The 23,637-nt window shown below is 41.1% G+C and overlaps 1 protein-coding gene across 1 annotated transcript in view; it reads right to left on the bottom strand.

Annotated features, from left to right (window-relative positions):
* Window positions 1-23,637, bottom strand: part of CDH13 (cadherin 13) — a 786,172-nt gene that overhangs the window by 35,388 nt on the left and 727,147 nt on the right. The window contains exon 11 of the mRNA XM_073308069.1: window positions 16,655-16,797. Coding sequence (XP_073164170.1) covers window positions 16,655-16,797 — 143 coding nt within the window. The remainder of the gene's footprint in view (window positions 1-16,654; window positions 16,798-23,637) is intronic.

The following is a 23,637-nucleotide window of genomic DNA, read 5'->3' as shown; positions in this document are numbered from 1 at the left end:
CCCTTGCGGTTTATGTACTCGGCGGCTTGGTGCTCCGGTGCCAAGATAGGGATATGGGTTCCGTCTATAGCCCCACCACAGTTGGGAATCCCATTGCAGCAAAGCCATCCACTATGACCTGCACATTTCCCAGGGTCAGTACCCTTGATATCAGCAGATCTTTGATTGCGTGGGCTACTTGCATCACAGCAGCCCCCACAGTAGATTTGCCCACTCCAAATTGATTCCCAACTGACCGGTAGCTGTCTGGCGTTGCAAGCTTCCACAGGGCTATCGCCACTCGCTTCTCAACTGTGAGGGCTGCTCTCATCTTGGTATTCATGCGCCTCAGGGCAGGGGAAAGCAAGTCACAAAGTTCCATGAAAGTGCCCTTACGCATGCGAAAGTTTCGCAGCCACTGGGAATCGTCCCAGACCTGCAACACTATGCGGTCCCACCAGTCTGTGCTTGTTTCCCGAGCCCAGAATCGGCGTTCCACAGCATGAACCTGCCCCATTAGCACCATGATGCATGCATTGGCAGGGCCCATGCTTTCAGAGAAATCTGTGTCCATGTCCTGATCACTCACGTGACCGCGCTGACCTCGCCTCCTCGCCCGGTATCGCTTTGCCAGGTTCTGGTGCTGCATATACTGCTGGATAATGCGTGTGGTGTTTAATGTGCTCCTAATTGCCAAAGTGAGCTGAGCGGCCTCCATGCTTGCCTTGGTATGGCGTTCGCACAGAAAAAAGGCGCGGAACGATTGTCTGCCGTTGCTCTGACGGAGGGAGGGGCGACTGACGACACGGCTTACAGGGTTGGCTTCAGGGAGCTAAAATCAACAAAGGGGGTGCCTGTACATCAAGGAGTATTTCAGGCAGGACTTCACGGAGGGTTCCAATAAGAAATGGTGCACCTAAGTTATCGTTCTTATTGGAACAAGGAGGTTAGCCTGGCCTCTGTTTGATACATGGCTAGATTTACCTCGCTGCACCTTCTCTGTGAGTGACTGCAGTGTGACCTAGAGGAATGAGTCCCCTAGACAGGGTAGGAGGCAAATGAGTACAAAACAAATCTGGTCTATTTCTTGTTTTGACCCACTCCATCTATCTTTTACATCTTTGGCTGGCAGCAGACGGTGCAGAAGGACTGCATGCCATCCACATCTCATGGCTGCTCGGCAGAAGATGGTACAGTACGACTGCTAGCCATCCTCATCTCTTGCCTGCCTGGCAGAAGATGGTACAATACGACTACTAGCAATCCTCACCTCTTGCCTGCCTGGCAGAAGATGGTACAGTACGACTGCTAGCAGTCCGTATCGCCTGCCCGCTTACCATAAGACGGTTCAATAGGACTGACTGCAGGACTAAAGAGAATGACCTGGTCAAGTCACTCCAAATTTAGTCCCTGCGCCCATGTCTGCCCAGGCGCTCCCAGCCGACGTGGCCAGGAGCACCTCGGACATGACGATGACGGCTACCAGTCGTACTGTACCGTCTGCTACCACAAGGCAAGGGGTTGCTGCTACTGTGTAGCAATGCCGTACCGCGTCTGCCAGCACCCAGGAGACATAGGGTGACGGTTACCTGAGCGGGCTCCATGCTTGCCGTGGTATGGCGTCTGCACAGGTAACTCAGGAAAAAAGGTGCAAAACGATTGTCTGCCCTTGCTTTCATGGAGGGAGGGAGGGAACGGGGGCCTGACGATATGTACCCAGAACCACCCGCGACAATGTTTTAGCCCCATCAGGCATTGGGATCTCAACCCAGAATTCCAATTGGCAGCGGAGACTGCGGGAACTGTGGGATAGCTACCCACAGTGCAACGCTCTGGAAGTTGACTCTAGCCTCGGTACTGTGGAAGCGCTCCACCGAGTTAATGCACTTAATGCACTTAGAGCATTTTCTGTGGGGACACACACACTCGAATATATAAAACCGATTTCTAAAAAAACGACTTCTATAAATTTGACCTTTTTCCATAGTGTAGACATACCCAAAGTCAACGAGAGTGAAATACCTAATTCCCTAAGGAACTCTAGCCCAGACCCTCGAAGATATTTAGACATCTTTGAGCATCTGGACCCCTATGTCTGTATGAGAGCTAGGGCTGATTTATGGTTCTATATACTAAGTGTAATGGCTGCCATTACCAGAGGGTTACATAAGCATGTGAAATTCTGTTTCTTATAGTTTCAACTTCAAACCTTGTGACATTGTCTGAGTTCGTTTTGAATTTTGGGGTTTGTTTCAAGCAGAGACTAAAAGAAACCCCAAGGAACATACTACTGTGTGTCTGTGCTAAGCCTGTAGTTTTTAGGTCTCTGAAAGTGTTTGCACCAATGGCTGGAGGTGGACCAACCCTGCAGGTATGACAGAACCTATAAAGACTTGATTGCACGAAGACTTTCCCATTAAAATACTTCATAATACTTTACTCTCTTTCTTTCAGGCATCCCTTCCCCATCAATTGATAAGCCCTGGGACAAGCCCAAGGCAGCTGAGAGCTGCAGAGAAAAGTTTCCAGATGTGCAAATAACCCCCGAGTATGTCTGCCAAAGTTTCACAAGCATATCCAGAGCTTTGTAAATAAACAAATTTGAAATTTAAACATAACGCAAAGTTGGAGTAAGCGTGAAGTTCAACTTGCATCTCTTATAGGCTGGGCTCTCTGGCTGGACTAAATCTCCCATGAGGAACACAGTCTCCCCTTTCACCAGGTGGCATGGTTCATCATGAGAGTCACTTGTTTGTAGTGCATCATGGGAGATATAGCTCAGACAGGGATCCTGGCCCAAATGGGAGAATGGGAGCCTCAGGTACCCGAACTACAAATCCCATGAGGCAATGTACCACTATAGGAAAATCCAGCTTAATCTTGTACAGACTTGAAATGAAACACTTCAGAATCAATTTTTTTCAGAACTTTTTACTCCAAGAAAAATTAAAATATTTCATTTTTTGTCCCAATTCGGGATGAAAACAAATGTTGAAATTTCAGAATATCCCATAGTTTGGAAATTCCAATATTTACTCAGCTCCAGTGTAACCAAATGAGACAAAAGCCAGGAAATTCAAAGTTATGGCTGAGAATGTGTTCTTTGCTAATTTGATATTGTCAGCTTAACTTTGACCTTGCTGAGTTTTGACAGTTTTTAACACACTTTGAATGCAATTTAAATGCACTTTTTCTTGTTTGGAATTAGGCATTTACACAATGTTTTTAACTAGAGGATTTCAAAGCACTTTACTAAACTAACCAAACCAGTTTGGACAAAATAAGAACCTTTGCTCAATTAACAAAGTGAATCAAACACAAACATTATTTTTTGTATTTCTGAAAACCAATGGGGGAAAAATAGAAAGAAAGAAAGAAACTAAATACATTTTATGTCATGCTGTATGGGCATTGGGCCAAATCCCAAGTGGTGTAACCATCAGTGCGATTGATATACAGGATATGGCCCAGAGAGTCTATATGTTAGACAATAGTATTGGGAATTAAAAGTGGAAAGATTTAAAAAATTAAATAAAAGGGAGATATGTATATTTATCAATACTTGATATCACATGAGAGGAGCAAGTTGTGTGGTGAAGACATCGGTACAATGCAAAAGGTATTTGACCATGTTACCATAGGCTTTGAAAGTTGGATGCAGCTGTAAATAATATAATTTGTTTAGTGGGATAGCTGAGGAACAAAGAACAGATAAACAAGACATAATCAATTTAAGAGGAAAATACGAGACACACAAATCAGAAAATGTTAAGACTGGGAGACAAGTTAATTAATGAGACTGCATATTTTTGCTTAGATTTAAAAACTTGTGATATTAAAGCACCAAATATATAAAATCTTCATTATTAGAGACATACGTTTTATAGTCTACATTTTTGTCATTATAGGTATGGAACATTTTTCTAAGTCCCTTCAAAAACAATTTATCAGTGACAATTAGAATAAAAGAGAACTTTACTGCTGAATTATATTTCAAGCCCATCTCAGACCTGTGCTCTGGAACTGCTTATCAAATTCACTGTCATAAACGTACAGCTAAGGGTAGCCTAGAATTCCTCCTTACCTGTAAGGGGTTAAGAAGGTCAAATAGCCTGGTTGGCACCTGACCAACAGGACCAATGGGGAAAGAAGATACTTTCAAATCTTGGGAAGGGGAAAGGTTTTGTTTGTGCTCTTTGCTTTGTGTGTGGGGGTTCTCTCTTGGGACTGAGAGGGGCCAGACAGAAATCCATCTTCTCCAACCCATCCCAATCCAAGTCTCCAATATTGCAATCCATATAGGGTACAGATGTGGGGACCTGCATGAAAGACCCATGAAAGCTTATTTCTACCAGCTTAGGTTAAAAACTCCCCAGGCACAAATTCTCCCTTGTACCTTGGGTTTAAGTAATGCTGCCACCACCAAGTGATTTCACAAAGAACCAGGGAAAAGGACCACTTGGAGTTCCTCTTCCCCCAGCAATCCCCCCCCAAGCCCTTACACCCCCTTTCCTGGGCAGGCTTGAGAATAGTATCCTAACCAACTGGTTACAAAATGATTAAAGACCCAAAACCCTGTGTCTTGGAACAATGGAAAAATCAGTCAGGTTCTTAAAAGAAGGATTTTATTAAAAAGAAAGAAAGGTAAAGATCATCTCTGTAAAATCAGAATGGAAAATACTTTACAGGGTATTCAGACTCAAAACACAGAGGATTCCCCTCTGGGGAAAACCTTAAAGTTACAGAAAAAAGGAATAAACCTCCCTCCTAGCACAGGGAAAATTCACAAGCAAAACAAAAGATAAACTGTTTTACCTATACTGGTTGCAATATTGGAGACTGGGATTGGGATGAGTTGGAGAAGAAGGATTTCTGTCTGGCCCCTCTCAGTCCCAAGAGAGAACCCCCACACAAAACAAAGAGCACAAACAAAACCTTCCCCCTTCCCAAGATTTGAAAGTATCTTCTTTCCCCATTGGTCCTGTTGGTCAGGTGCCAACCACGTTATTTGAGCTTCTTAACCCCTTACAGGTAAGGAGGAATTCTAGGCTTCTCTTAGCTGTATGTTTATGACATTCCCAAAGAAACTTCAGCCACTTTGGAGGATCTGACTATTATACAGGTCTCTAAGCCATAGTGTTGCCTGAAGCCAGAACCATATCAGGAACAACAGAGCAGAAAGAGTCTCACATCACACTGACATTACAAATGGTAGAAAGACTTGTGAAGTTATTTCTTTTGATTGCATTATGTTTACAGGCCTATCAAGTGAATCCATTAGCTATGTCCTTTTGTGCCACCATGCAGAAATTACAAAGCCATTTAATTCTTAGGACAAAATTCTCTCCTCCTATTGCAATCAGTGAGAGCTATTAACATGCATCTGAGGGCAGAATCTGGCCTTTAAACACAGATTTTCTTTCAAGCCAACAGGCTTAATACTCAGCCACTCATTTAAGTTTCACCAACAATGATTTCTTTCTCAGAAATTAGAGTATTTCTATCACTTCCTTTAAAAAGTCTTTTTCACCCATAGTTTGCATTAAACTGTCAACACAAGGCCAAATTCTGGACTCGGTTGCACTAATTTAATGCAGCTATAATTCTACTTAAGTCAACAGTTGTACTGATGTAAAACCAAAGTTTTGTACATCCCCAAGTGTTTGTTCACTTATAATAGTAAGAATTAACATTCTTCACATGTAAGCAGTAAAAACTGTAGTGATTTTGAAGTCAATAATTCTCAAGACAATTAACTTTCCATCACCCTGTCACGAATAAAGTTACTAAAAGCTGAAGTATACCTCTTTAAACACCTATGGATGAGATTCTTATCTCAGTTATACCAGCGTAACTGAAGGCAGTAGGGTTACTTGGATTTACACCCAAGTAACTCAGGCATGGTCTACACTGGGGAGTGGGGAAGGGAAGATCGATCTAAGTTATGCAACTTCAGCTATGTGAATAACATAGCTGAAGTTGACCTACTTATATCTACTCACCACAGTGTGTTCACTACGGTGAGTTGACTGCTGACGCTCCCCTGTCGACTCTACCTGCACCTCTCGCTCCGATGGAGTACTGGAGTCCACGGGAGAGCACTCGGCGGTCGATTAGATGCAATAAATTGACTAGACGCGATAAATCAACCCCCGCTGGATCTATCGCTGCCTGCTGATCCGGCAGGTAGTATAGACATACCCCAAGAGTACAAGATAAGCCTGAGTTGGGCTCTTTGACTTTGGGCTTTGACTTGGACTTTTCACCAACTCACTTGTGTATTCTTAGCTTCCGCTTTGCCTGAAAGGGAGGGTTTTGGAAGGGCTTACAAGCACCACAATATAAGCTCCCTGGATTGCTTTAATATATTCCTCTTGTTGCACTTAATATTTTCAAGAAGGGAAGAGAACAGAAGAATGAAAGAAACACTTCAAAGGTCCCAGAAGTGTTCGGTGTGAGCCAGGCAGTCACACAGTGTAACCTTTGGATGGGCTAAGTAGCACATTCTCTCTGAAAAGAGGATACTGCAAATTCTGTTTTTGAAAATAACATTTGAAAACCTGCTGTAGGACTAAATGACTTTGAAAGTTTACGGCAAACATTCTAACTTTCCTCTTGTTGCAAAATTCTTTACCAGCCTCTCTCATCAATATTCGGCTAAACCCTGCACAATACGAACAAGAGATTCTCTGCAAGCTGTTTCTCTAAACAAGAAATGTGTGCAGGTCAGGTGGTTTGGCACTGACCTACCTGATCTGCAGGCACGAATCCAGTTCACGGGCAAATTCTGTTATTGCCATATGCGGGCTCATATCTACAAATAACCCACTGAAGCCAAGAGGACTTTCTGAGAAGCAACTCTTCACAAATAAAGGTATCAAATCTGGCCACACTGGAAAATCTGGCCCATAAATGCAATCCTCTGTCATTTTGCAAAGAATAGCTCCCAAGGTCTCAATGAACAAGAATTCATTTTTTGTTTTTTTGTTACATTTCTCTGGTACACAGATATATTCTTTCATGATATATGGAAATAAACAGCCCATAAAAGTTATAATCCTTTATTCATTCCAATATTCTAAGCAGATCATATTTTTGAGTAATTATATTTCAGAAGAGCAAAGCTCTGTCAGCATATCAAGTTGCTACTGACATATGCATCCGTCTTAAATATTGTTTTCAGCAATTTAATTTCTTTTTCTAATCACCAGTCCATGGTGACAAATTTAAATAATATTTTGTGTGCAATTTATATTTTATTGAAATTTAAAATGGCAAGAAAAGGACAAGTATTAAATTTATTTTCTCTTCTCAATTAATACAGCAATTAAGATAAGAGGTGTAAAACTGGCTTAATTGGGTTGCCATAGCAACTAATAGTCTTATTTCTTCCAAAATAACATGTTTTAGGTGGAATCAATTGGTGGTAATTTAATTATATACATCATGAAGCAAGAAGACAGATTAAGATACATGTAAAGAGAAATTTTAATTGCAAATTGTCACGCATCCCTTTGTTACTCCAGTTTTTCCTCTCTTCTGGGTGCTGTCTGTTTCTGTTCATCATCAGACACAATACTGAATAATCATTTTTCTTTTTAATGAATGAGAATATTGGCCCTCTGCATGTATTTTGGGGTTCATTCAATCTGGCCACTGTAAACACTGAAAAGGTTGTAATTGGAACCTTCTTCATCATTTCTGATTGATTTTAGTTTGGAATGTTCCATGGAGAAATCGAAACTGTGCCATTCAGCTCACCTGTATATACATAGAATCACAGAAATGTAGGGCTGGAAGGGATGTCAAAAGGTCATCAACTTCAGTCCCAAGCATTGAGGCAGGACTTAGATCATCTCTGACAGGTGTTTGTCCAACCTGTTCTTAAAAACCTCCATTGATGGAGATTTCACAACCTCCCTTGGAAGCCTATTCCAGAGTTTAACTACCCTTATAATTAAGGAGCTTTTCCTAATATCTAACTTAAATCTCCCTTGCTGCAGATTACTTCTTGTCCTACTTTCAGTGGACACAGAGAACAATTGATCACCATCCGCTTTATAAGAGCCCTTCACAGATCTGAAGACTGTTCTCAGGTCTACCCTCAGTTTTCTTTTCTCAAGAGAACACATGCCCAGCTTTTTAAACCTTTCCTCACAGGTCAGGGTTTCTAAACCATTCATCATTTTTGTTGCTTTCCTCTGGACTCTCCCCAATTTATCCATATCTTGCCTAAAGTGTGGTGCCCAGAGTTGGACACAGTACTCCAGCTGATGCCCCATCAGTGCTAAGTCGAATGGGACAATTACCTCATGTGTTTTACATATGACACTCTGGTTAATACACCCCAGAATTATATTAGCTAGTTTCACAACTGCATCACGTTATTGACTCATTTCCCATTTGCAACCCACGAGAGCCCCTAGGACCCTTTCAGCGGTACTACCACCTAGCTATTTATTCACGGCTTTGCAGCTGTGCATTTGATTTTTCCTTCCTAAGCACAGTACCTTGCACTTAGTTGTATTGAATTTCATCTTGTTGATTTTAGATCAATTCTCCAATTTGTTAAGGTCATTTTGAATTCTAATCCTGTCCTCCAAAGTGCTTGCAATCCATCCAAGCATATTCTCCACTCCATTATCCAAGTCATTAATGAAAATATTGAATAGTACTGGACCCAAGCCTGACCTCTGCGGGACCCCACTAGACACACCCTCTCAGTATGACAGTGAACTACTGATAATAACTCTTTGAATATGGCCTTTCAACCAGCTGTGCACCTTACAGCAGTTTCATCTAGACCACATTTCCCTAATTTTCTCATGAGAATGTCACGGTGGGACTGCATCTAAAGTCTTAATAAAATCAAGAAATGTTTTGTTTACTGCTTCCCGCTATCCACGGCCAGTAATCCTGTCAAAGAAGAAAATTAGGTACACTTGGAATGATTTATTTTTGATAAATTGTTGCAGGCTATTCCTTATAACCCTATTATCCTCTACAAATTGATTGTTCAATAATTTGTTCCAGTATCTTCCCAGGTATCAGATAATTCCCTGCTATAATTCCCTGGGTCCTCTTTGTTCCCCTTTTTAAAGATAGATACTATGTTTGCTCTTCTCTTGTCTTCTGGGACCTCATCAATCCTCCATGAGTTCTCAAAGATAATTGCTAATGGTTCTGCGATTGTTTCAACTAATTCCTTAAGTACCCAAGGATGAATTTTATCAGGCCTTTCCAACTTGAATACTTCTACATTATCTAAACATCCTTTAACCTGTTCTTTCCCCATTGTGTCTTGTATTCCTTTGTTAATATTAAATTGTGTTGAATATTTGGTCACCATTAACCTTTTTAGTGAAGACTGAAGGAAACAGGCATTAAATCTCAGCCATCTTGATGTCATCAGTTATTAGCTCTCCTTCCCCTCTAATTAGAGGACCCACATTTTCTTTGTCTTTCTCATCTCCTAATATATTTCTAGAACCACTAATTATTGCCCTTTATATCCCTGGCTAGATGTAGCTCACTTTGTGCCTTACCCTTTCTGGTTTTGTCCCGACATGCTTGTGCTCCTCTTTTGTGCTCCTCTTTCATAGTTCATCCACACGTCCACTTTTTGTAGGGTTCCTTTTTGATTTGGAGGCTACTAAAGAGCTCCTCATGCTGCCATATTGGCCACTTACTATTCTTCCTGTCTTGCCTTCACATCAAGACAGTTTGCAATTGTGCCTTTAACATTGTGGCCTTGAGAAACAGTCAACTTTCCTGATTTCCCTTTTCCCTTAGATGTTCTTCCTATCAGACCTTACCTCTACCAGTCCTCTGAGTTTGTTGAAGTGCGCATTTTTTGAAGTACATTTTCCAAATTTCTGGTGCTTTTATGCCTTCTTTTCGTTAGAATCATGAAATCTATCATTTCATGGTCACTTTCACCCAACTTGTCTTCCACCTTCTGATTTGCTACCAATTCCTCTGTCTTGGTCAGAAACAAGTCTAAAATGACTGCCCTGGTTACTTCCTCCATCTTCTGAAATGAACAGTTGTCCCCAACAATTCCAAAACCTTACTGGATATTTTGTGTTTTCCCATATTATTTTTCCAATAGATGTCTAGGTGGTTAAAGCTCCTTGTGACTTCTATTTCTTTTGTTTTGGATATTTCTGTTATTTGTTCTAGAAATGCCTCATCCACCTCCTTTTCCTGATTTCATGTTTTATACTAGACACTTACCAGGACATCCCTACTGTTTTTTTGCCCCTTTTATTTTTACCCAGGGACTTTCAACTGGTCTGCCTCTTCAGCTCCTCCTGGACCTCAGAACAAGTGGATAAATTCTTGATGTCCAATGCAACAACTCAATTTTTAGCCTGCCTCGTCTTCCTGAACAAGCTGCACATGTCTATACCAATATTACAGTCACAAGACTTATCCCATCAAGTCTCTATGATGCCAATTAAATTTAGCTTATGTACTTATAGTCTGAGTTCTTTATGTTTATTCCCCATACTCATTACATGCGTAATTTATCACAATGTAAATACTGAAATCACATTGGATTTAGAGACAGTTCTACATAGTCCTACATGTTCTTTCCCCCTTACCACTGCTTATGGATATTTGCATAAAAACAGGGCACTCCACCTTGTTCCGTTGATGCAGACCCTATACTAGTTAAGTATCAGTTTAACATAGCCCACTCCCAATACTCCTCCTACCATGAGGAGAGAAGGGACAGGAACTGGTACACTTGCACCAACAGAGATTTTCTCTCCAATGGGGGAATCCTCTGCTGAAGATTTGTGGGCAGTGTTCAGCCCCTTTGCTTCTCCTGAATAGCACCTCATGAGTAATGCCAAGGGGCTGGAGCTTCTTACAGAATCAGCTCCAAATCAGAAGTGATGACTATCTGAGTTTTGTGCGCCTCATCGTGGCACCTACATCCCTGAGTAACAAAAGGGATATTCCACATGATATTATACTGACACATGGTAACTAGAAGCCATATTTTTAAAATAGACAACAAAAATCACCATACTTGAGAATTCATAGCACAAAATAACAGAACTTTGTCATTCCACAATCACACTGATAACGTCCTGCTTATTTTCTGGGCTGGGAATGGAAATTTCAAAATCCAATGAGAAAGATTGTACTTACAGAGTTTTCAGCATGAGCTAAAACAGCCAGCTGCTCTATTTTCTGGTAATCACCCAGAATACTCCAGTTAATAATAATGTCTTTGGGATGATTATTGAAGGATACTGCAACATATTCAAACAGGAAATACTAACATTTTCTTGAAAGTTTGTTCCAGCCCAGTTTTGCAAACCCAGTAGGCTTCTTGCCCTTACACAAATAAATAAATAAATAAATAAATAACAGTACAGCATCCTACAGTCATGGTGCAAACTACCACATTTTACAATAAGGACACTGCAGTGTCTGAGTGATTACCGCAGCATTTATTTCAATAAGGGGGCATCAGGAAGAAGCCTAAGATGTTTTCCAGGTTTACCTAAATCTGTATATTTCCCATTATCAGCCTGCTCTCAGATTAAACACAGTTCACTCCACTTATGTTAACTCTGCTCCAGGATCTTTTCCACCAGCATTTAATTTCTCCTTTGATAGACCAGAGTCTCTATGTCCACACAAGCCCTTAATAAAGAGTTCTCAGACTCTAAAGACACGGTCTTGACCTTTACAGATATCAAAGGAGTACAAAGAAAATTAGGATGTACATTCCAAAAAGTGAAATTTCTTCCACATAAAAGGTCATATTTTTTAATCTATAAAATTAAATACTATGACCATCAAATTCATTATTATCTATGTTGTTTCAATAAGTCCTGGCAGAGATCAGAAGGGCTGTTTACAACTGGAAGAAATCATTTCACACTTAACCAAATTTTTCCTTCTGATACAGTTATAATGTTCAAGAAGAATATCCTCAAGATATCTGACATAACTATTAATTATTTTTTTTCCTGCAATGAGAATGGCAGCCACAGCTCCATCTACTAACATCCTGTTGTTAAGAGCATCTTTGTGGTGGGCTGAAGAGAAGTGATGCAGATGAAGGTGTGGCTGACCAGTTTATGCACAGAACTGCCAATGAGAAATTCCTGAGTTATATTCCCAGCTTGCGACACACTCTATTTTACAGGTTGGGAAAAGTGCCCTTGTAGTAGTCATTAGCATTGTCAAATGACCTCAATCTAGTGCCCACTGGATTCAGTAGGAGATTTTCTATTGACTTCAGTGGGCACTGCTAAGAGGGGCAAAACAAAACAAACCTATCTCTGTGAATTTCATTCCTGTCATTGTGAATTTGATTCCCATTTCACCCCACCTTCTTACCCATAATCTACACAACAGATAGTGAAAGAACATGCTGGAATAACTGTAACACATTCTGTAGCTAAATATATCCCAGGCACTGTGGCTAGCAATGGTAACATTTAGGCTTCTCAACCCTTTATTGTATGACTAACTCTGATATACAGCATATTAAGGACAGGCTTGAGGACTCCAATTCTGGAGTCGAAGCACTACGACTGCCTTCTAATTGAATGCCTTAATTAATCATTAGTTTTGAATAAGGAAAAAAACCAACTTCCTAGAGAGTGGATAGCTGTAACCTAGGTTTATTAAACTCCAACACTATTAAAAATCAGAGGAAAAATCTACAGGTGCCTTCCCAAGGCATGTATTCAATTTCTCAGTCTTATTTTTATGAGCTTAAGGCCAGATGTTGAAGTCAATGAAAGTCAGTCCACTGACTTTAATGGGAGCAGGATCAGGCCCTTAATATTGGTCATAGGGGCTTGACTGAGAGTCTTCTAAATCCATGAAAGGCAAAGTCTGCAGCAGTTCAAGCTTCCCCAAGTTGATACGGATCAAACTTGACTTGGAGGTGAGAAGATAGTTCAAGTTCCACCCAATACCTAGTCAAAGCCAGAATTAAACAGATGCTACTTTTTAGGCCATATCAATCACAGAATAAAGAACCCTATGATGTGTTATTAATAGATCGAGAACATGTTTGCATTGGCCAGGCTGAAATCCACATTTAATGAAGAAGATCTAATAAATATCTGTTCTCTTTTCCTGGCAAGTGGCCACATACAATGGCTGGAGAAAAAACCTACAGCTTGTGCCAGAACACAGCCTTTGGATAAAAGACTCTGTGGTTGAGTATCTTTTACCTCTCCTTGCTCCAAGACTCTTGGCCACATGCATAATTTGAACTGGCTGAAATAACACTATGTTTTCAATTTACCACCCAATCTGTTTGGTCCTCTTTTAATCTTCCAAGAATAGCCACTATCACACATCATTCTAACCTTATTCACCAATTTCAACTAGAATATATTCAGTAAACTGAAAAAAATGACTTTTCCCTTTGGAGTTTATGGACACTGCAGCTCTCAAAAAGAACATATGGAGCATATTTTAATTTAACCTTCTTTTAAAGTCCTGGAAGAATTTTATATTCATTTTAGATTATTCTACTACCAAGCTACATATAGTATTTAGCCTGTAGGAAATGAAATAAACCTTTTCAAACTGGGCATTAGAGTTAATTGGCTAGAAAAATCGAGCAGAATCCAGCATGGCTGGTTAGCACTTTTTGGTGACCCATCAGTAGGGGAAAGAGGGGAGTAGTTGTGCCTCACTGGCAGCATGGACATATCAGCACCCCAGAAAAGACCGACTACCCAATGCAGTGCCCACTGAAATCAACGGAAACACTCCAATTGGCTTCACTGGCCATCGGATCAAGCCTTTACAGACCCTGGATTAACACTATACCCCTTTGACTGCACATACATGGTGGGACAACACTTGCTATGGCTAAAATGGAAACAATCAAGTTATAAGTCTATTGCATATTGTTGTACAATGAAGTCAGCAGACGCATTGCAGGACTTCCCAATAACATCAATAATGTACTCCTGAAGGCAAAGGGGCCAGCATTTCTCAGGCAAGGGTTGAGCCTGATATTAATGATATCAAAGTATCATCCGCTTAACTGTATTTTCATACAGGTGGTGAACATTCTAAATTAGCCATTCTCTCTATGATACACTTGCTGGCATGTTTATGAAGATGCCTAAGAATAGAAAAGTAAGTAGTTATGTAGACACTATCATGCAACTCTTAAGAGACACATATGCATATTACAATAGCCTTCTTTGGAGCTGATCAGCTCAAGAGTGAAGCTAAGGTATTATAGGCTTTTGTTCGTAGAACAGGGCTTCCTGGAATTCTGGTTCATTCTGCATGATCTCCAGAACAACTTTATGGTTCCGCACAAAACCTCAAGGAAACCTCCAGCATATCAAGTGGGGTCCTGTAGGGATCAGTTCTGGGTTGGTTCTGTTCAATATCTTCATCAATGGTTTAGATACCTCAATGACAACATAACTCTCTATGTTGTCATTGAGGTATTCAGGTGCTTCATAGCTGGGTGACCTCACTCTGTACTGAGGCCCCCAATTCCAACTGCCTTCTAGCATATCTTATTACCTGCACATGTTTGAAAGATGTTACTGATGAAGTTAATTATAAAAACAACAACAATTGTGCAGTGGTCTGTACAATTCCTTTTGCACACAGCCATGATGCTCAGATACTGCGACATGAGAACCTACCTACTTGTAGAATAGGAGAAAACAATCACTGTGACTGTGCCCGCATTCGCTAGTATCTGCACCTGCATATTTTCAAATGTTTTGCTCCCTCATTTCTCTCTCTCTCTCTCTCTGATAATTGGTGAGACAATTTCCTCCTGCTCCTGCATACAATTCTAAGCCTCTGCTTCCTGCCTCTTGAGTGTCTACAGCTTTGCCTTTGATGCAGACACAGCGGCAAAATGAGGACAGACACATGGATGGATTTTTAAGAAGCAGGCTGCAACTACTATTAAATTTAAATAGAGGGAAGGGGCACTACCCGCCCATCATCCATAATGTCCTATACCAATCATTTAATTGGTTCCAGTTCAGAAGTTACAGGGTTCTTACCATATGGCCCCCACTCCAGGTTAGATCCTGGGAACTGAGGAATGCTGGCCAATCAGTACCCCTCCCCTCCAATTGACCAACCAGTGAAAGAGACTCCTAGGGGAGAGGAAAAGAGCTATCCGGTGTTCCTCACCAAGTGTCTCCCTCCCTTGTTGAAGGGCTGTTCCCTTTCACTGCTGGCCCCGACAAGCTCCCCTACTCACTGAGGCAGGTGGGTGGGGTTTCTGAAAATCAAACCCTAAGTAATTTGATCCCAGTTTTCCTATTGGCTCAACATAACATTACAGGGGGGCCCTGGTATACCCACTTATCCGTCGTTTCATATATCCGTTGCTCATCAATAGGGGACTATGCCTGATTCACGTCGGTCCCCATCCGCATATCCGTTGCTTCACCTTTTACCTGGCTCTTCTTTGGGTGCTTCCCTCAGTGTCCAGGAGGCGCTGGGAGGGAGGGGAAGAAGCAGGGATGGGGTGCGCTAGGAGGAAGGTGCAGAACTGGGTGGGAAGAGGCGGGGCAGAGGTGAAGGGGGGCCGGGAAGAGGCGGGGTGGGCCACTATTTCTTATGGGAAAAATTCCCCAGTATCCGTTGTTTCAATATCCATTGCCCTTTTCAAGAACGCAACCCTGACAAGTACCGGGGACCCCCATACCTTTCTGATGCTATTATAATTAAGATACATTTTTCAAAAATGATTAGCCAGCAAACATAGGTAAAGGAGTAGGGTTAGAGCCACATTTCTTTTATGGACATTACACTAAGAAAGAAACCATTTATGAATATACAAGTAAATCGCTTCTGCGGAAGATTCTTTTTTCCTTTTGCACTGAAGGAGATGATTCCTTTTTCTTGTCAGACCTAGCAAATGTTTCCTGAGCCAAGTCATGTGATGCAAAAAATGTAAAATTAACCTCCTAAAAAGAACATTTTACAATTTATCACCAGGGCTAAAGCAGCTGCAGCTATGGGAAAGGGTTAGCATATTAGCTGTTATATTACATACAAAGCCTTTCTTTATTTTGTGCCCTCAGCTCTAGAGATTTGCAGGAATGTTCAGGATTTTCACTACATTTTTATGTGCTACAAAAGTCACTCGTAGTGAATTTTTGCAACATACTTTAATTTAGATTATACTCGACAGAAGAAACTTTAATACACTTAATATGTAAAAATATTGCGTTTTAACAAGGGGTTTTAATTATGTTTTTATTGTCACTGTCATTATGTGTTAAATAGGATAGAATTCACCATATCCAGGATGAGTTTGCTATTGGTGCCTTAGGCTTCATAACAACTCAAATATTATGAAGAAATTAACTCTGATAAAGATGATTTATTACTACCCAAGTACATTCATCACATGCATTGTTTACTATTAGCAGTGTGGGCTCTGTAGGATTAAATGTTTCCAGCCTGCCCCCAAAACCTATGCCATTCTAAGTTTGAAGTCTAATTTCCTCTCCACTTACTTTTTGACTCTATTTGTTCACAAATATCTTAGACACTTAGGTGCCGATTTAGCAAATTACTTAAGCCCAGGCTTAACTTTATGCCTGTGCTTTTTTGAAAAATGGGCTTGAAGGGGTAAAAAATCAAATAAATTATCAATCCAGTAGTGTTATCAGCAACCATTACTCACCACTGTCTATTGCCAGAAACAGTGCTGTATAGACGTTGTTGTGGACATAGGGTGATTCACGATCCAGGACAGCAGTGGTGAAAATGGTACCATTTGTAGGATTAATTTCCAGCCATCCTGCTGGATCCTTGTAAACAGAATACCTAGGCAAAAAGATAAAAGCCATCAACTGATCACATATCTAACCTTGAACTGATTATGTTATTGCAAAAGGAGAGCCCTTTGCACGGACTGCCTTTCTTAGGAGAATCTCTTAAGCACTTTCACAGACAGTTACTTCTTTGAAATAGGTGATTATAATTAGATTCATTTTACAGATGGAGAAACAGACAGAGAGAGGTGAAGGCCAACAGTTTCAAACACCTAAATCAATATTTAAAACACAGGCAACCTGGCTCTCATGGGTGCTGACTGCCTTCTGCTGTCTATCTGAGGGCTTTAACACTACTGCCCATTATTGTAGTATCAGACCGCCTTCACATAAAACCAATAACAATAGTGAAGCCCCTAGTGAACTTTACTGAGTCTCTGGCACTGTTCCCTTTTCAGGGTCAGAACTCTGTGGGGGGGAAGGATAGTACTTATTTTGTTGTCTTTTTGTTGGATATTTTGGATTTTATTTTATTTTATTGGTTGCTAAGGGGGTTGGAATTAGAAGGGAATTAGAAGGGTGTTTTAAATGCCATTCTTATGACGGCAAGGATTTTTGGAAGAGGAAGGTTTTGCAGTGTTTCCTAAAGATGGTCCGATGCTGGATCTGCTTGATCTCCTCTAAATGTTCGTTCCATATCCAGCTCCCCTCCTCCAAGGATGCTTTGTCTTCAGCTCTCATATGCTTCCTTCTGGGCTTTGTGATCTGCACTGTTGTGCTTCCAAGCTGTGGGTGCTCAGACTCTCTGAACAATCAGGGCACTTCCATAGTCACCTAAAAATATATATAAACTGTTGCCTTCTGGGAGCCCTGATACATACTTCACTACTGTAGACTATGCCTCCTCTTTATCATGATCATTTAGGTCCTGATCCTGGACAGATTTAGGCCAGTGCTTAACTTTATGCATTATGAGTAGCATAACTGAAGTCAAATTACATGTAAAACTCTTTGCAGGCCTAATTTTGTATGCAGTTAAATACATTGAAATAATCTAACCATAATGTGTTGAAATAACTGACACAAGTTTCCTTTTTAATTAAATATTTTAATGCATCAAGTCTCCAACTAAAGTGCCTATTGCACAATCAATATGCACTTTAGTGAGATGCTTATCTGCTTGAAATGGATTGCTTTATAGGTCATAACAGTCAGCAAGTCTACCATAGGTATTTTGAATCACTATCAATTGACATGAAGCCTGTTTATTGTTTTATGAGTATCTGTGAATAACCAAGTAATTTAGAGTGGCCTCCATTTAAAAGGTGCATTAGGCAGGTATTTCTGCCAAAAAATCATCTACCCACTGAAGGAAACAATCTAAAGCAGTGGATTGGCAAGAAGAAAATAGTGCCAGAAAAGAAAAAAAAAATGAATTAATGGTTAGCAGCCTAAAGAAGCGAGCACACTGAATGCCTGTTTCAGAGACTTGTCTTGGTTTCAGGTAACTGAGACATTCTATTTATTTCAGGTACTTATATGGAAACCATTGCCACAGCATTTGAGCACCTCACAATCTTTAACGTATTTATCGCCACAGTGAAATCCATTAACTTCAACCAACTTTGGACCAGGCAAAGGGCTCAGACTAAATCCTATCAAAGTCGATGGAAAGACCATCATTGACTTCCACAAGAGGTGGATCTTGCCCTAAATTCTGTCTTCCCAGCCTATATGAGTAAGGCCAGATTCTAATCTCATTTACACACGGTTAGCTCCATTGACATCAGGGAAAGTGGTTCTCATTTGCACTGGTGTAAGTGAGATCAGAATCAAACCTTTATTCTGATGGCACAGGAAATGGAATTTGCTTTTTGATCTCCAGCTTCCAGACCTACTAAGCTATAGCCTGATCCTATTCCCATTGAAGTCTATACATTTTCATCCTTGGCTTCTCTTGGAGTCCAATAGAGAAAATGTAAACAAAGAAATGGAAGCAAACACTAATGAACAGTGAGTGGTACAGTCTATCAAACGTGTATGCACTTCCACTTTAATAACCATTCAAACATTAATCAATAGTTGAGCTTTATCTCCCATAAAAATGAGTTGCTAGAATAGTAACAAGGCTGATAATTATTTCATTGTACTCCTTTGTTTTTTCTTTTATTGTTGTTTTTATAACATTGCAACAAAGGTATGAACAAACAAAATATGGAACCAGGGCAGTCTAAACAATTCCCAGTCTATTGTAAGGCAGCAAATTCTCAATTAACCCTGAAACAATTTAAGGGGATTCAACACTTTTAAAGTAATGAGAATTTAAAATGGATTTTTATTATCTTCCCTGATTGCTCTACAAAGCACTGTTGAATGTACAAATAATAACAATAATAAAAAGAATTGTATAGTCCGTGATTTGGCTTAGGATATTGTAAAAGCAGTACTTTGTCTTTTCCACCAGATGTTTTACATATTGTAAGAATATACTGTGGTATCGTTCAGATGATTGTTCTTTGTTCCTTTTTCAAAATAAGGGTTCTACTACCAAAAGGCTTAAACTAGACACTCATTAAGAAAAGCATTATATAAAACCATAAAAATACAGAATACAAAGACTGACTTTCTCCCCCTCTGCTGACTTCAAGGGTACCCGCTGGGCATTCAGCAGTTTTGAAAATCGTGCCATATATCCAGGTGCCTAAGTATGGACTTAGCAGCCTAACTTTAAGCACTGAATTTTGTAAGTCAGAGGCACGTGCATGTCGACACATTTACTCACCTACATATAAATGTAGGCCCATATTTTGTGCTGTGTCAAAGACCTGACTGCAGCTTGTTCTTGTTCTACATCAGCACTCATGAAACTTAGAGCAGCCTCAGTTTGTTCTAATCTGTGCCAGCAGACTGTGCCCCCGCCCCAGCATGTTTGTCAACGGGGATCACTGGAGTATAACCCATTTGGCTGTGCCTCTTCTCCTAGTGACATGCCCCTCTATGCCAAGAGCTGCAGGGAAGTGGGAGAGAAGCCAGCTACACCACCTCCCTTAGCTGGAAAATCCTCAGCTGAGAAGAGCTTCATGGTTTATGGCATCTCTGGAGAGATGTAGCAGAGTTAAATCATGGGAGAGAAAATCTGACTTAATGTGTGTGTGCTGGGGTGCCTGGCCCACACTGGGCTCTAAGGGGTTAATAGAGCCCTTGGGAGGCTGCGCAGGAGGCAGTCAATCAGAGGGGGCCTGCAAGGAGTAGCCAATCAGGGCCAGGCTGGCCCATATAAGAAGGGCTGCAGAGCAGAGCAGCTTCAGTCACTTCCTGGAGCTTGGGGTGGGGAGGCCTGCCTGCCTGCCTGCCTGGCAGGCTGAAGGCAGCATGCACCCTGGACAGAGCAGTGCTGCAGGCAGGGACCCAAGAGCTAAAGGCAGCTCATGGCAGGCTGAAGGTGTCTGCAGGCTGAGGCCCTGAGGCAAGGGCAAAGAGGGTGCTGCAGCTGCAGGGAAGTGGCCCAGGGAAATCTACCAAGGAATCAGAGGGGGCCCCGCAAGCAGCAGCCATCTTCAGGGTCCCTTGTCCCCTCCTCATCCCCACTCGCCACTGAAGAAGTGGCTGGACTAAGTGACTGTGATATTCCCCCAGAAGGGGGGGAGTACAGAGTGTGGTACAGACAGAGGGCTGTGTCCTGAAGAGGATGCCACACTCCTGGGAGTGACATGGGTCCCAGGAACAGATGTGACGGTGGCAAGACGCCACCAGAAGAGGGCACGCTGGCTAGCAGAGCTGATCCCCGAGACATCTAGGAGGGGGCGCCGCAGTGGTGAGTCCCTCCCCGTCACAAGGTGCAATTGGCTTACATGGCTAAAAAAACAAAACAAATTAAAATATTTGAAATGGCTTCATCTTTAAAGTAGTGTGTATGTGTGTGTATTTATATACATATTTTCTGGAAAGTATTCAAAGTCTTCCAAAGAACAGCTCCCAAGGATGTTTAGCACACACAAATAATATCTGTGGCTGGCAGCTGATTAGGAGGGAAGATCATTATACAAAACAGTGGAGACAATATGGACATGAAAATCTAATCAGTGTCACGACCCTGCACTTGCCACATAAAGAATTTCATAGCTAGGAGTGAAGTAGCCAAGGGGTTACAGAAGAGCAGCCAGGCATCTAGGCACAGACCCAGCTACTGCCTCTGGCAAACCATTCCAGAGCTTGGTAGCTGCCAGACACATCCCATGTGAGTAGATGGGTCTTAGCTTCTATGATTGAACAGAACGAGAAGGAAGGCAAAATGAAGCATATTGAGCATACTGAGCACCACCAGTGACAGAAGAAGGCCGTGCCAAATTAGCACTGAACTAACATATACGTGCCAATTTGATGTTGCAGCTCTTTTGCTAGGGTACATTTGAAGTTAGTAATCTAAATGAGCATGCTGGGATATGCATTTTTCTGTTACAGGAATCTGAAGTTACAACAGAGGTTACTCAGATCGTATTGCACAAAGATTGTATAACCAACAACATGCAACTGCTGGGAGGACACTGGAACAAGTATTGCAGTCTTGAGTAGCAAAATATCAGTTTGGCTGTGCAATTCAGCTCTGCTATGACAGCATGTTCCCAAGAGCGGGGGAACTTAGGCCCTGAAGCCCAGATTTTTAAAAGGATTTAGGTGTTGCTGTGTTCAGCATTGCAATGCATAACTGATTTAGAAGCCTAAATCTCATTTTCAAAAGTGATTTACGCTCTTAGGAGCTTAAATCCCAACTGTCAATGAGATTTGGGCTCCTAGGTGCCTAAATCCCCTCTGAAAATGAATCTGTTAGGCTCCTAAATCAATTGGGTGTTGCAATGCTGAGCAACTCAATGCTTAAATACCTTTAACAGTCTGGACATGAGCCCACAATATGATGGGTTGGAATGTACCTGTGGCATTCTCTAATGGGGAGGAATGACAGTCCAGTGCTTAAGTCACTGGAGGGGGACTTCAAAGACTTGGGTTCAAGTCCTGGCTTTACCAAAGATTTCCTGTATGGCATGAGACATTTCATCTACCCTGAGTCTCAGTTTCCCATCTGTAAAATGGGGAGATTAATCCCTACCTTGAAAAGGTGTGGCAAGGATAAAATCTATAAATGAATTTTAACAATAGCCTTTCATTGTTTGTACAAACTGAATTTGCCCCTGAAAGTATAGGGGCAGAAGTGCATGTGCATTCATCCAGTTAGGTCACAGAACACACCCAGGTGACTTATGTAAGCAATCAGCTAGTCAATAATGAATCACACTGAGGGTAAATAATGGAAAAGATGCAGTCACACCGATCTCAGGCCTGAGCAAAGCATTTTGGGTCAGATTTTTAAAGTTAAAGATGCAGCTAGGTCCTTTATGGGATTTTCAGAGGCACCCAAGTGCCTATGAGAGTTTTAAACCCCTTTAAAATCTGGCCCTTTATAAAAAATAAGACTAAACACAGTTGGGTTAAATTGTCATTATTTTCCAGACATGTGATTACTGGTTCTAAAAGTGCCTACCATGGATAAAAGCCATTTTTGCAATATTTCCACCCGAACTGGTAGCAAGAAATGTCACAAGAAAGTCTATTCATATGTTAGATTTCCACACTACATTTTCTGCCTTTAAGGGGTGAAATCTGGCTTACTGAAATCAATGGCAAAATTCTCATTGACTTTAATGGGCCCAGGATTTCATCTTAGAAGTTCAGCTAAGTGTTCACCTTTTGGGGGGGCTTATCCAAACATCTTGGAGGCTTCACCCATAGTTAGGTGAAATTCTGAAACAACTGTCTGTCCTTATCCTTGCTGGACCTACATTACATAAAGGCAGCTTCAGAAATTCTTCTCTGCACTTTTCACAAACTGTTCAAGTAAAAGGATCAGTGGGGAATGCAACTCCATATTTTCTGTGCTTAAGAATTCAGTATGAAAAGTTCCTTTTGCCCTTGAATGAAACATTCTCTAAAAATGGATATTATATGATCCTTGAATCACACCAATATACATTTCATACTATTAGATGAAGTACCCTCAAACAAAAGACCACAACTGCCTCTGAGAAATGCCTGTAGACATGTAAAAGAGACAAGTGTGGTAATTATAGCGGAGAGATATTTGTTCCTCATGTTTGAAAAAATGCAAATAGGTCAAGACAGTGAATACAAGATTAAATGTTTGGGCTGAAATGATAACTAATGCACATTGCATTTCGTGTGCTTTACCTTTGGGTCGCATAACCTAGAGCTTTTAAAATCGTAAGCTGCATGCCATCATATTCTCTGCTTCCCACTGTGCCACCGTTAGCATTAGACTGTGCTGTTTACTGTTGATAGTAGGTGATCTATCAGCAGTGTAATAGCCCTCAGTGTCCTGCAGCTAATTTTAGATTTTCTAGACGGCTCAGGGATGAGCAAATACAGTACAAGAAATAATTTATATGATGCATTTACACTGTATTTCTGCCCATGGAATAACTGCGAATAGATAGCAAGCTAAATGAATTTCTTTGATATCCAAAAGCATTTGACAAATTATTTTGTAACTTTTGTTTCTTTTTAAACTGTATGGTTTGATCAGCAAATATTTGCAGTTTGATCTGTGTTGGCTAATGGTGACCAGTTATAAGTTACATTGCACTTTTTCTGCTATCTGATTGGATGAAGGCAAAAGCACTTCCACCTGAATACTGTCTTAGATTGTAAGCTTTTTAGGGCAGAATCATTGAATCATAGAATATCAGGGTTGGAAGGGACCTCAGGAGGTCATCTAGTCCAACCCCCTGCTCAAAGCAGGACCAATCCCCAATTAAATCGTCCCAGCCAGGGCTTTGTCAAGCCTGACCTTCAAAACTTCTAAGGAAGGAGATTCTACCAC

The sequence above is a fragment of the Lepidochelys kempii genome, chromosome 12 (genome assembly GCF_965140285.1).
Source record: "Lepidochelys kempii isolate rLepKem1 chromosome 12, rLepKem1.hap1, whole genome shotgun sequence".
NCBI classification, from domain to species: Eukaryota; Metazoa; Chordata; order Testudines; family Cheloniidae; genus Lepidochelys; species Lepidochelys kempii.
Note: the sequence above shows the minus strand (reverse complement) of the source record. Positions and strands in the feature narration are given on the sequence as shown.